At 31.8% G+C, this 12,230-nt stretch overlaps 2 protein-coding genes across 3 annotated transcripts; both read left to right on the plus strand.

The window, feature by feature from the left end:
• The first annotated feature begins 1,105 nt into the window (after positions 1 to 1,105).
• On the plus strand, positions 1,106 to 8,842 carry LOC108563467 (G protein-activated inward rectifier potassium channel 3-like). Its single transcript, XM_017922149.1, has 4 exons — positions 1,106 to 1,658; positions 7,263 to 7,752; positions 7,810 to 8,048; positions 8,116 to 8,842. Exons 1-4 carry the CDS (start codon positions 1,336 to 1,338, stop codon positions 8,645 to 8,647), a joined length of 1,584 nt encoding a protein of 527 aa, XP_017777638.1. The 5' UTR covers positions 1,106 to 1,335; the 3' UTR covers positions 8,648 to 8,842.
• Positions 8,843 to 9,553: 711 nt separating this feature from the next.
• Positions 9,554 to 11,975, plus strand: LOC108563462 (G protein-activated inward rectifier potassium channel 3-like). Of its 2 annotated transcripts, XM_017922140.1 has the most exons (4): positions 9,554 to 9,624; positions 9,727 to 10,222; positions 10,280 to 10,518; positions 10,569 to 11,975. In XM_017922140.1, exons 1-4 carry the CDS (start codon positions 9,620 to 9,622, stop codon positions 11,071 to 11,073), a joined length of 1,245 nt encoding a protein of 414 aa, XP_017777629.1. In that variant the 5' UTR covers positions 9,554 to 9,619; the 3' UTR covers positions 11,074 to 11,975. The 2 variants fall into 2 exon arrangements, with proteins under 2 accessions (XP_017777629.1, XP_017777628.1); XM_017922139.1 differs by having other exon boundaries at positions 9,562 to 10,222.
• The last annotated feature ends 255 nt before the right edge of the window (positions 11,976 to 12,230 follow it).

Here is a 12,230-nt window from a genome sequence, read left to right on the forward strand (position 1 = left end):
GTATTAGAAAGGACTTGTGTATTGAGCTGCATCGAAGGAATAAAACGATCAATTCAGATATTTACTCTCAACAAATGGAACTGGAGTAAGAAATCAAAGAAAAATTGGTAACTCGTGGAAAATTTTTGGAACTTGGCAGATTACCATATATTTCTAAACTCTTTGAATATGACCTGAAATCGCACTTTGCTCAGTTTTTTGTTGAAGAGGACCAAAAGTTCTATGAACTAGGAATCATGAAGTTGCCAGAAAGATGGCAAAAGGTCATCGGACAAAATGGAAAATATATAATTGATTGAAGTTCATTCTTTTATGCAAAAAGAGTTTTAGTTCACACTAAAAAACTGATATTACTTTATTATTGGTTAAAGTTAATAATGTTACACGACATCTATACACTCGGTTATATATCTTTTCTTTTTTGCAATTTTGACAAATAATACAAGGAATTTTTCATGAAAAAGAAATAAATTATGCTTACGACATAAAATGCATTTCAACATTTCTATCGTCAACGTCGTGAGAATATAGTGTCTAGTTCCGAAATATTCTAAATTGTAATTTGATAAGTTCTGAAGTTGTCGTGTATCGAGATTCCGCTGTAATGGTATTGCTAACTTGTGAACAAGAATTATAACCTCAGGATTACTCTCATTTTTTTTTTTCAGAAAGAGATAAGATACTTCCAATTTAGATAAGTATAATAAATTTGAGGTGAGTTTTATTGTCAGAAAATAAATAACACACACATACAAATATATGACTTTGGTGTATTTCCTGATCATTTTTTTTTTAATTGAATAACAAAAGACTTTAATAACGATATCTAGATAATTTTGTATAAATATTTTATGAATTATTTACATAAAGTAAATAAATAAAGTCACGTGCTGGATTCACTTGTTGGTTGTTATGAAAAGTAACAACTGAATCGCGACTAAATAAATTTTTGTAAACAATATATGCGTCATTGTCGTAAATCGAAATGCAAACTGTATACATTTCAAACCGTTCTTATCGGAGTGACGGGCAACATATTAATAATAATACCATAGCAAATACTGTTCAGAAGTAAAACTGTTCAAATCTGCCGTGTACATATTCAGTTCAAGGCGCGTCTACCATCAATTATTCATGAGATTAGTATTGAGTCTGTGCCATGTGGTGTGGTGGTATTCTATAGCTAGAGTGCAGCTAGTCGTTGATGTGGTACCTGTCGTGCGACAACAACAATGAAGCGAACGTAACGAACGAAAAAAGAAAACGGCGCGAAATAAAACAACAAACTAAAAAAAACAAGATAATTACTATTGTGTAACAGGATAAACAACAAAGATGCGAGAAACTGTTTGTAGTGAGTGTAACCAGAGGTTACCAACGGATGTAGCTAGAGGTGCGGATGGATGTAGCAGCTCAATACCGTACTGGGATCAGGAAAGCCTTCAGGCTAAGAATCCGGCTTTCGGAAAGTTGCAGGAACTCGATGGACCCAGTTCGGAATCCGGCGATTGCAGTGATGTTGTCATACAGACGACAAACGACGGTGACGTGAATTTAAATCAGGCTGGTCACGGCGGTGAAAGTGACGATGGACCAACGTTTCCCATATACTTTAAGAAGAACTCGAAGAGGTACGAGGCTTCGAATAAAGGCGAAAGGTAAATAAATTCAATAGCGTTCGCTCGGAGCGATGAACAGCATAAACAACGTTTCGAATTACGCAATTTTTAATAGCATTCAAACTTGCTACTCAATTTACATATGATACATGTAATACAAACAAAATTATAAAAATATTCTAAGTAAAAGTAATAATAGTTTTTAATTTAATAATAAAATAATATTTAAATAATATAAAAAAATACAAACAAATAAAATTGTTTCAATTTTATTATAAATAAAATAATTAATTTATAAATCCATGGACGTTTTCAAATTTAATTAGATAGTGATTAATGTATTTATATATAAATTCACATGTTACAACATTCATGATTGTTTTCAATTTGATTGCATAATGTTTAATTAATTTATTGGTTGGGAACAAACGGTTGTGGTATACTTTCAGTGCAGTGACATTAAGTCCATGAATGTTTTCTGTTCTTCTATTTTACTCATTCAACGGTTTTAAAATTTGCTGATAAAACTGTATCATTATAATTTGTTACGCAAGCGTTATTATCGCAATAAGCGCACGTCTCTCGCACAGTCTGTTTGTTCCTTAGAAAATAAACGTGTTTTGTACAGATTAATAAAAGAAACTGTAAGAAAAATATCGTTAAGAAGTATATATAATTATTATTTAAATAGATAAAAATAGTGGAGACTAACATATAAGTTTAATTTATAATTACAAATTCGATGAATCAGAAAATATTCAAAATAATTTGCAATTTCCATCAGTAAAAAAAAATGAATACTATTTGTTAAACAATAATTTTACAAATAATTCGACATATATATAGTTTGTCCGTGCGAACTAAAATGTATTTGAAGAAAATGCATATTATTTTCTAAATAATAGTACCTAAATTATTTCAGAAAAATTTGTATTTGTAGTTGTATTATGAACGAAATAAAAAATATTTAGTTACACATTTCACACGCTTTTCTTGAATAAAATATAAATAAAATATATAAATGAAAATCAGATAGAAAATAATTTATAGGAATAATTTATAATATAACTTTCTTATCAACTATGAGCGTTTATTTAAATACTAATTTAATACTTGACTGATTTATAAATAACTACGGTATTTAATATATAAGGTTTAAAATAAAACTAATAAATGGTAACATGCAACATTTCTATTGAGAAAGGTAATTATGTTGAAAAATATAAATGTATATGCAAGAAAGCGGTGACATGCAAATACTTAATATTCAATTATTACGTCGACTACATGAGCTTGCATAAATACGTATATATGGAATTCATTTAGTAGTAATTGCATTTCTTAAAGTTATCTTATCTTCGCTAATAATTTAAGTAATTTAAGAAATTTATTTATTTGATTTGTGCTATGACATTTAATATTTTAATTATTATTAGTATTTATTGAATGTAATATATAATGCAACATAATTTGATCTCCAAACTAACAATAAAAATAATTATCATTGGAATAAAACTAAATTGTTAACTTATGAGTCTCGTCCAAATTAGGTCGCGTTAATTTATAAATGGGTCGCAAAATGACAGTACAAATGCAATACAACTACAAATAAAAAGGTTGAGCTAAACATGTTATACAGAAATGTTAAATTTTTTGGCTAAATCTATCAGAAGTATTTATACAAGTTTCTAAAAACAAAAGTTCATGTATCTGTTGCTGTGTAAATACACCATTAAAATACTTATGGTTAATTTTATGAATTCTACCTAGTATTATAACTTACGAATGTAACATTGCGTATGTCTTTTGTATAAATACTTGGATAGGTGACAATTCTAATTTCATAGTACAGGTAAACGAGAGTAATACCTTTCGAAATAAAACAAGTAAACGTAACAAAATCGAAATCCCAACAACCATAATCCCGATAGAATCAAAATCCTGGCAACCATAATAACGACACTCTCAAAATCCCGACTGTATCAAAATCCTGATAGTATCAAAATCCCGACTATATCAAAATACCGACTCGAGACTTTCTTAAAGTGGTCCTCGGAAACCCGACACTCCACCCCCGTCATCAATTATTGTAACTGTTGTTTTTCTCTATTTTGAATGAGGAGGGAGGCTGGATAGAGGTTTCTCAAATAAAAAAATAATAATTTTGAAACATTTACTTTCATTATTATTGAATAATTTATATTTATATTGCTACAGGTTGATGACCTGCTTTATTACAAATATTAATAGTAATTGTGCGTCAGCCGAGTATAATACAATGGGGATTCCTAAAGATATGTAATGGGATAATTGGCTTTCGCAATCGCAGTATTGTGCACTTTAATCTGAGAGAAAGGGAAAAGGAGATGTACCTTCTTTTATACTAGGAAGTGGTTCATTAGAGACAAGAGAAACACATTGTGTGTCAACAGAACAAAAGCGTTTAAATAGTCTGTCTTGTCTTATTTGCGGCGATGAAGGGCAGTAAGAATAATGGGGCCGGCCAGTCGGCCGTTTCCCCTCACTCCCGTCGGTTTGTTGCATTTCCCTCTCGTTCTATCTCCGCATCTTCCTATTCTCGATGCTAACATTCCTCTCTCTCTTTCTCTCTCTTCATCACCTCAGGAGAGTCGTGCACGTCAGCCATCATGAATACGTAATCCGCATCAAGTTTCCTAATTAGTCTCGCGTCCGAATTAGCCAGTCACAACTTCCCGGATCCCCCGGTCTGGAAAGCACATACATATACAACGTTGTCTGTCCTACATCCATGAAGACATGGAACATTTCCCGGAATCATCGAGGCCATCCTCGAGAGGCCGAAAGGTCTCAACACTCGAACCCTTCCGGACCTGAGAGAGGCCAGGCACAGGACTAATTCAATTTTCTCATACGGCCATGCATGCATTTCTATACATTCATTATTTACGAACGTCCGAAAACTATTTTACATAATAATCGCATTCGATCGAATATCCACCCCATCAAGCTATTTACGTATAACTCAATAAGAGTAGATTCCAATTAGAATTCGGTAAAATTAATTAAAACCATTAACTAAATCTTAGAATATTGAAACATTGTATTTGGTCATATAATTTATAGATTTGTTTGATACTAATTTTTTATAGAACGATTATATTCAAATTTCAGATTTGGAATATTTCAAAAACAAAGTTTAATGTACAAATTTGAGATTACACGTAATCATTTTGCTAAATTGATAAGTCAATAAATTACAATGAAGGAAACAGTTGGCGTTTATTTAAAAAATTAAATTTATGAAAGTGCTAATATAAATATACACATTTTATTTTTAATTTTGTTATGTAATCATAACTATGTTTTTGTTTGTTTGTTTATGTTTGACTGTTGCAATAAATAAAATAATTGAGATAAACTTCAATATGCAAGATTATGTTGTAAATAATATAATAATCAATAACTCAATATTTTTAATTATGATAAATAAAAATTAATGTAGGGATAGTAAATTATAAACTTAAATATTTTGAAAAACAATTAACATCTTAATGTTTGAATTTCGAATTCTGTCTAAATTACTTTGTTTATTAATATGTCAATACAGCGGACGAAACTGTAGATGTTTGTTAATAAAATTAAATTTACTAATACGCTAATATGTCTTCAAAATACTGTAGCTGGCAGTAACTCAATGTACAAGATAATTGGTATGTAATTCAGTGATTCTCAAACTTTTTTCATTAGCGTAATTGTATTTTATATTATTTTTTTAATTAATTAAGACATTGACAGCTTAAGTCATTAGCCTTTAGCAACAGGTAAATAATAATACTCAAAATCAGAAAAAAAAACAATTAAAATACAAATGGACATAAATACATAGAGCTCAGACCAAATAAGTTAACAAGTAAGTTGAATTAAATAAATGACTTGGATCAATTAAATAAAAATTGACAGAGTGGATAGTATGAGTATTAAAATTATCAAAGCACACAAAAGAATAAATAGATAAACAGGTATCCATCGTCACTCAATTATAATCGCTGTCCCAAATCGTTTAAAAATGAAATGACATTTCTTATTGTTAAGGTTTGTTATAGGTCTATAAAATAATAAAAGATATTATCGGAATTTTGATATTGTCGACATTTGATTTCTATATAGACTCGTTAATTTTACATACATATACTAATAACTGGTAACACATATATTATTTTTTTCCATCATAATAAATAATTCTGTACATCGCTAATGTAATTTATATGTACATTTTTATAATTTGATATAAATCGATCAAATTAATGTTTTTAATTACAAACAACAGTCGATGCGATTGATTGGTAACGTGTTTTAACCGCGTTATGAGAGTACCGCGTTATACAAGAGTTTTCGAAATTTTGGAATTATGTCAATTATTAATAATAATTTGATAATAATATTTGATAATTATTATAAATTAACATTATAAATATATTAATTATGCTTAACCGTAAATAAATATTGTGTTTTTTTCTGAATTTAATTTATTAGAGAAATGACGATATTTTTATGTAAATTTCATAAAAATATTGCGTTATGCGAATATAATATGACAATAATGATTTCATGATTATGATCCAATATAATAAAAAAAAGTAAGAAAGTCTGATTGGAAAACTTATACAGTACACATATAAAGTATGTACTACATCTAAATACATGTTTCAAAAACAACGTATTTGAGTTTTATTTATAATAACATCCTGTGTTTTGGTAAAATCACTGGACGAAATCATCGCACAACTGTATACATATCAAAGGAAATTATTCTCATACCTGCACAAATCGCAAAATCCGAACAACAAACAGCGAACATAAATATATACAAAAAAAGAAAACAAATCGGAAAAGCTATCAAGGATAACGCAAAATTTAAAAAACACAGAGAAAAAACCTGTCAGCTTCTATAAATAACAAAACAGTGAAATAAAAACGACCCTCTGCGATTGACACCTAGACAAATAACAACTTTTGCAATCGTGCTTTTGCAAGTTTTCCCATGAAAATTTGAGGCCTGTGTTTGTTCCTGTTTTCTATTTTTTTTGTAAGCTTTTGAATTGGCTACATACTTCCTCATCAAATCCATCCATACGCGGTGGGATGTTTGCTATTAGTATTTTTAGCGACATCGTGGATTATGCATGCATTCCGGAGACTAATTTATTAATAAATTGCTCGGACGCCGTTTTGTATATTAAAGTGGCGATTATGGACGTGAATAATATCTGCGGTTCGCCGATTAGAGCCGTTTCCGTGCTTGGAATTGCCGATTAACATCGCCAGACATGTTTCGCTAAAGAAATCGTGCAATAACGGATGGAAACTTCCACAGATTTATGGATCGAGACAAATTGATGTACAATCATATATATACTTAAAACTATAAAGATAGATTATTCTTACATAAGTATTTATTTTTAGCTTTTCATGTTGTTTTCTTCTATTGTATTATGTATAAAATAATATTTCCTTGACGTGAAGGATGCTTTTTTTTTCCTGTTTTTTTTTTCTTCTAATTATTACTATTAAAAATGTTCATTAGTCACAAACCATCGAAGTCTTACTGTCCTATCTTTTTCTAATTTGATACACATGATTAATAATAAAAAATGTTTTCAGACGTCCTCATGGTAACTCAAAGCGCATAGTAAGACGACTGATCAAGAAGAACGGCAATATAAATGTCATCCGCAGCAATTTTTCGATATTCCGAGATCGCTACATCAGGGATTTGGGCCACACTCTGGTCAATTCTAGTTGGATTTGGACCATCTTCTGTCTGACGGCATGCTTCATGCTAAGTTGGACGCTCTTCGCTACAGGCTGGATGATAATAGGCATAGCAAATGATGATACAAATAGCACGTCACCTTGCATGGAAGGAATCAGCGGCTTTGCAGGCTACATGATGTTTAGTATCGAAACTCAACAGACAATAGGCTACGGTTCAAGATATATCACAAACAACTGTCCCGAGGGAACCTTCATGATCAGTTTGCAGATGATCTTGAGCGGAGTGTTTTGCGGTGGAATGGTGTGCATAGTCAACGCGAAGATGGTCCGACCGCTTCAACAGTTCTCCAAGAACCTCTTCAGCAAAAGAGCGGTGGTAAGATGCGTTCACTGAATACCGATTTCGGTTATTTATATTAAATGGAAAATGCAGATCAACATGAGGGATGGCGAATTATACTTCATATTCCGATTGCGTGATGAGAACAGGAGATTTGCAGTTGGGACAGCTATAAACGTGTATTTAGTACAGAGCAGAGTTGAGGAACCGTTCCTGGAGTCCATGCAATTGGAACCCCTCGGTATACTCATTTGGCCTTTGGAGGTTGTCCATAAAATCACTCCAACAAGTCCGTTCTGGGATTTATCTGCAAAAGAGTTAATCACTAAAAGGTTAATATTACAAAAAAAAAATACATTTGCAATCGATTCCTAAACAAATTCAGTTTATATATTTCAGTTTTGAGGTGATAGTTACCATGACCGGAACTTCAGCGGTTTCAGGGCAATCCTCCAAGACCAGTACATCTTACTTAAGCAGTGAAATCCTGTGGGGCGGAAGATACAAACCTTGCGTTGTCTACGATTTGAACAAAAGCAGTTACATAGTGGATCATTCGCTCTTCAATGCTACAGAGGAAACTTCTATACCTTTGTGCAGTGCGCAAAGATTGAGCGAGGTCATACATGATATAATAACCCCAATGAATAGTCCCGTGGAAGAAAATCGAAAGTTCTTAAACGAATTCGATAAAAATGATTCCGTGCTACCAATTGAAACTGGTAAAATAGCAGGAAGTAGCGGGGTTATATATAGAAATAGTAATAAACCAAAAAGAGAGGAAGAAAGTCGACTCAATTTCACTGAAAATTCGCAGAGAATTGGAAAGAAAAATGACAGTTTAGATGTCGATGCTTTACTGAAATCACTCGACGATTTCATCAAGGATGTTAACGAATTCTCCAAAGACGATAGTCAGGGCAATAAATAATTTTTATGTTGCTAACATTACTTAATAAGTATTACAATTGTAGTGGTAGTAAAACTAAACTGAGTATTATTTTAGATAGTTTTCAATGCTTTCTCTGAACTTTCTCTGTAGTCAGTACAATTTGTCAATAGTAATATACATAAATTATAAGATATGTTTAGAAATCATTTTCAAAACATAAATGTTGAATGTCTATGTTAACCAATAGTAACACAGTGTTGATGATATATTATATACGTTATATATTTATTAATTAGTAAATAAATATTCAGAAATCATCAAAATACTTTTAGAATTTCCAATAGGATTATACATATATTTCAGGTAATATTAAAAAATTGACATTCAAATCTAGAGTTAAAAAGACACAATAACATGCTTTATTAATTATTAGTTAGTTACTATCAGTCTGATATTATTAATTCAATATTCAGTGAATATTAATTGTTTTTCAGCATTTCTAAGCTTTCGTTATATAGAAATACGATTCATTAGAACAAAGTAATTTAATCAAAAGATTCGTAAACATTATTAATGTTCAAAATTTTCGAATTTTCTTATATTACGAAAATAAAAAATAATACATTGTACATAAAACAATTTTATTAACATATCCTTTTTGATGTAGTGAAGATATTAATATAAATAATGTTAGTTATAAAATTTGTAATAAAATATTATTCATATACACACATACGTTTTTCTGTCAGAAAATAAATTTACAAATGTTTAAATAATAAATGATTTTGATTGTTCATAAAGTAGTTTTATTATGAAGTGTTGTCCACTTTAAGTATTATTAATTAATAATGCATTAAGCTTGAAATTATTTCCAGCGGGAATATGATAAAAATATCTATAATCTGTACGTTACTCAATGCTGATAAACGATTATCAGTTATTCACGAGAAACGCAAGCGGCCGCATCAAATATAAGAGCGTAGACCCACAAACTCTTTCAAAAGAAACGCAATGCAGTTAAGTATAATTAATCTATTTTCTTTAAAATTGAATACATAAGTTTCGCAATTTGCACTTAAAACAATGAATTTAGTTAACGTTACAATCTCAACACGTAGGCGTCAAAATCGAAATCCCAAACGACCCGTGCGTCGTTTAATAAAGAAGAATGGCCATTCGAACGTGATCCGAACAACAATTTCCTCGCTGAGAGATAGATACTGGCGTGATCTAGGCAACACTCTAGTCAATCTGAGCTGGTTATGGACGCTTTTCTGTTTAACTGCCTGTTTCATGCTCAGTTGGACAATGTTTGCTACAGTTTGGATGCTGATAGGAACTTCGAATTCTGATAATTTCGTAAACAACACGACGCCTTGCTTGGTTGGAATCGAGGGATTCACAGGTTACATGATGTTCAGTATAGAAACGCAGCAAACTATTGGTTACGGAGGCCGCTACATCACCAATAATTGCCCCGAAGGAACATTCCTCATAAGTCTGCAGATGATCTTGAGCGGAGCAATTTGCGGTGGCATGGTTTGTATCGTTAATGCAAAACTAGTTAGGCCAATCCAAAGATTTTCCAAGCATTTATTCAGCAAAAAAGCTGTGGTAATATATTATTTACTTACGATTTAATCAAAATATCTTAATGAAATTTGATTGTAGATTAATTTAAGGGATGGTGAATTGTGTCTTATATTCAGAATTAGAGATGATAACATGCGTTACGCCATTGGTACAACAATAAACGCGTATCTTGTGCAAAGTAGAGTTGAGGAACCTTTCCTCAAATCCGTAACTTTGGAACCTTTCGGTTTACTGTTATGGCCTTTGGAGATTGTTCATAAAATCACTCCAAGCAGTCCGTTTTGGGATCTCTCAGCTAAAGAACTTATAACAAAGCAGTAAGTGTTGATGTAAGTGATTAACCATTTGTGATAAGTTTGAATTGTAGATTCGAATTAATCGTGATGATGACTGGCACTTCGGCTATAACAGGTCAAAGTTCGAAGACGCGAGGTTCGTACTTAAGTAAAGAAATATTTTGGGGTAGCAGGTTTAGGCCTTGTGTTTACTACAACTCATTAGAGAACAGCTATTTCGTGGATCACGCGCTTTTCGATGAAATCGAAGAAACTTCGATTCCCTTGTGCAGCGCGCAAAGATTAGGAGAAGTAATAGAAGAAATAATCACACCAAATCCAGAGGATGAGAACAGAGTCATTTTAACGGAATTAGACGTTTACGAAACCTGCTCCCCCAGCTGCAGCAGGGCTAAAGCATCGATAGCTAGTAGTTATGATAGTTTGAACCATTCCAGTTACGAAAATATAACAGAAGAAATGAAGGAGATGAGATTGGGGAAACGAAGGGCCGTGAAAGAAGTGGACAGGATTTTGGAAAGGGTAATTAAGGACGTCAAAGATTTCTCCGACGAAGTGGAGGAGACGAATATGTAAATCGGTCTCAGGATAAAAGTTACGAAGCTTAAGAAGACCGATGTGATGATGATGATTAGTGAGCCGTATAAATCTCGAGGTCTTAGAGGAACAATTAGATGTTGGGGAAAGGGGGATTTGAAATAAGTTTAAAAAAATAGAAAGGAAAGAGAAAGACGTGCTGCAGGAACACCTAATTCTCAGTCCTCCGTTCCATATAAAAGTAATTGTGTATCGTACATCATTTATCTCAACATCCTTCGCTTTTAATGCGGTAATATTTCGTGATTATCTTCGGTCGGGTGAAAAGGTTCTCTCGCGTTTCTCATTCTCTCCCTTGCAACGAGATAAAAAGAGAAAAACTCTACCTAATTGAGTCTAAGTTGTAAGCGCGTCATACTAATAACAATGATAATCGTAAGGGAGGTCATGCCGCAATTGTTTCAAACAAAAGAAGTCAGAAACGTATGGATCCTGAGGATTCCTTCGTAACTGTACCCACCCCACACGATTATAATGACATTCGTGACGATAATAAAATTTTAAATTAGAAATTACCTTTGGCGCGTGCAATTTCCGTTTCAAATTAACTCTTGCCTCATTCATACGAATGCACGTGATGTCTTTGATTAAAACATTTTCGAATCAAATAAATTCCACGAGACCGACCAACTGGCGTTCATCATAGATGAGATGAGATGAGATGGGAGTTACGGAATGAACTGCTCCTGCGGATGGCCTTATCCAAAATTTACTATAGAAGTATACATTATTTCTTTGTACTCCTTGTCTCAACCGAAAATCGGAAATCATATTTCTTTTCTCGACCTGCATTTTTTTTTGTGCATACATCATGAATTCATTCCACTGCACTCCAATCAGAGGAAATATAAGAAATGTCTTAAATACATTCGAATTTAAAATATGCTATACTATAAAATTTTACTTACTAAGTAAGTTATGTGTTTATAATGTAATTATAATGAAAATATATAATTATAGTTAAAATAATTTATTAATAACATTTTTGCATTATTATATGAACTATTATAATAAATATTATTATGTATTCTATTATTAAAGTAATCTATTATCTACAATACTGAATCTACATAGCTAAAAAGTTTACTCGTTATAAGACAAGAGTCGAACGGAAATTAAGTTCGTCTAAAAATTCG

Source organism: Nicrophorus vespilloides, unplaced genomic scaffold, assembly GCF_001412225.1.
Source record: "Nicrophorus vespilloides isolate i.1.1-1 unplaced genomic scaffold, Nicve_v1.0, whole genome shotgun sequence".
Taxonomy (NCBI): Eukaryota; Metazoa; Arthropoda; class Insecta; order Coleoptera; family Silphidae; genus Nicrophorus; species Nicrophorus vespilloides.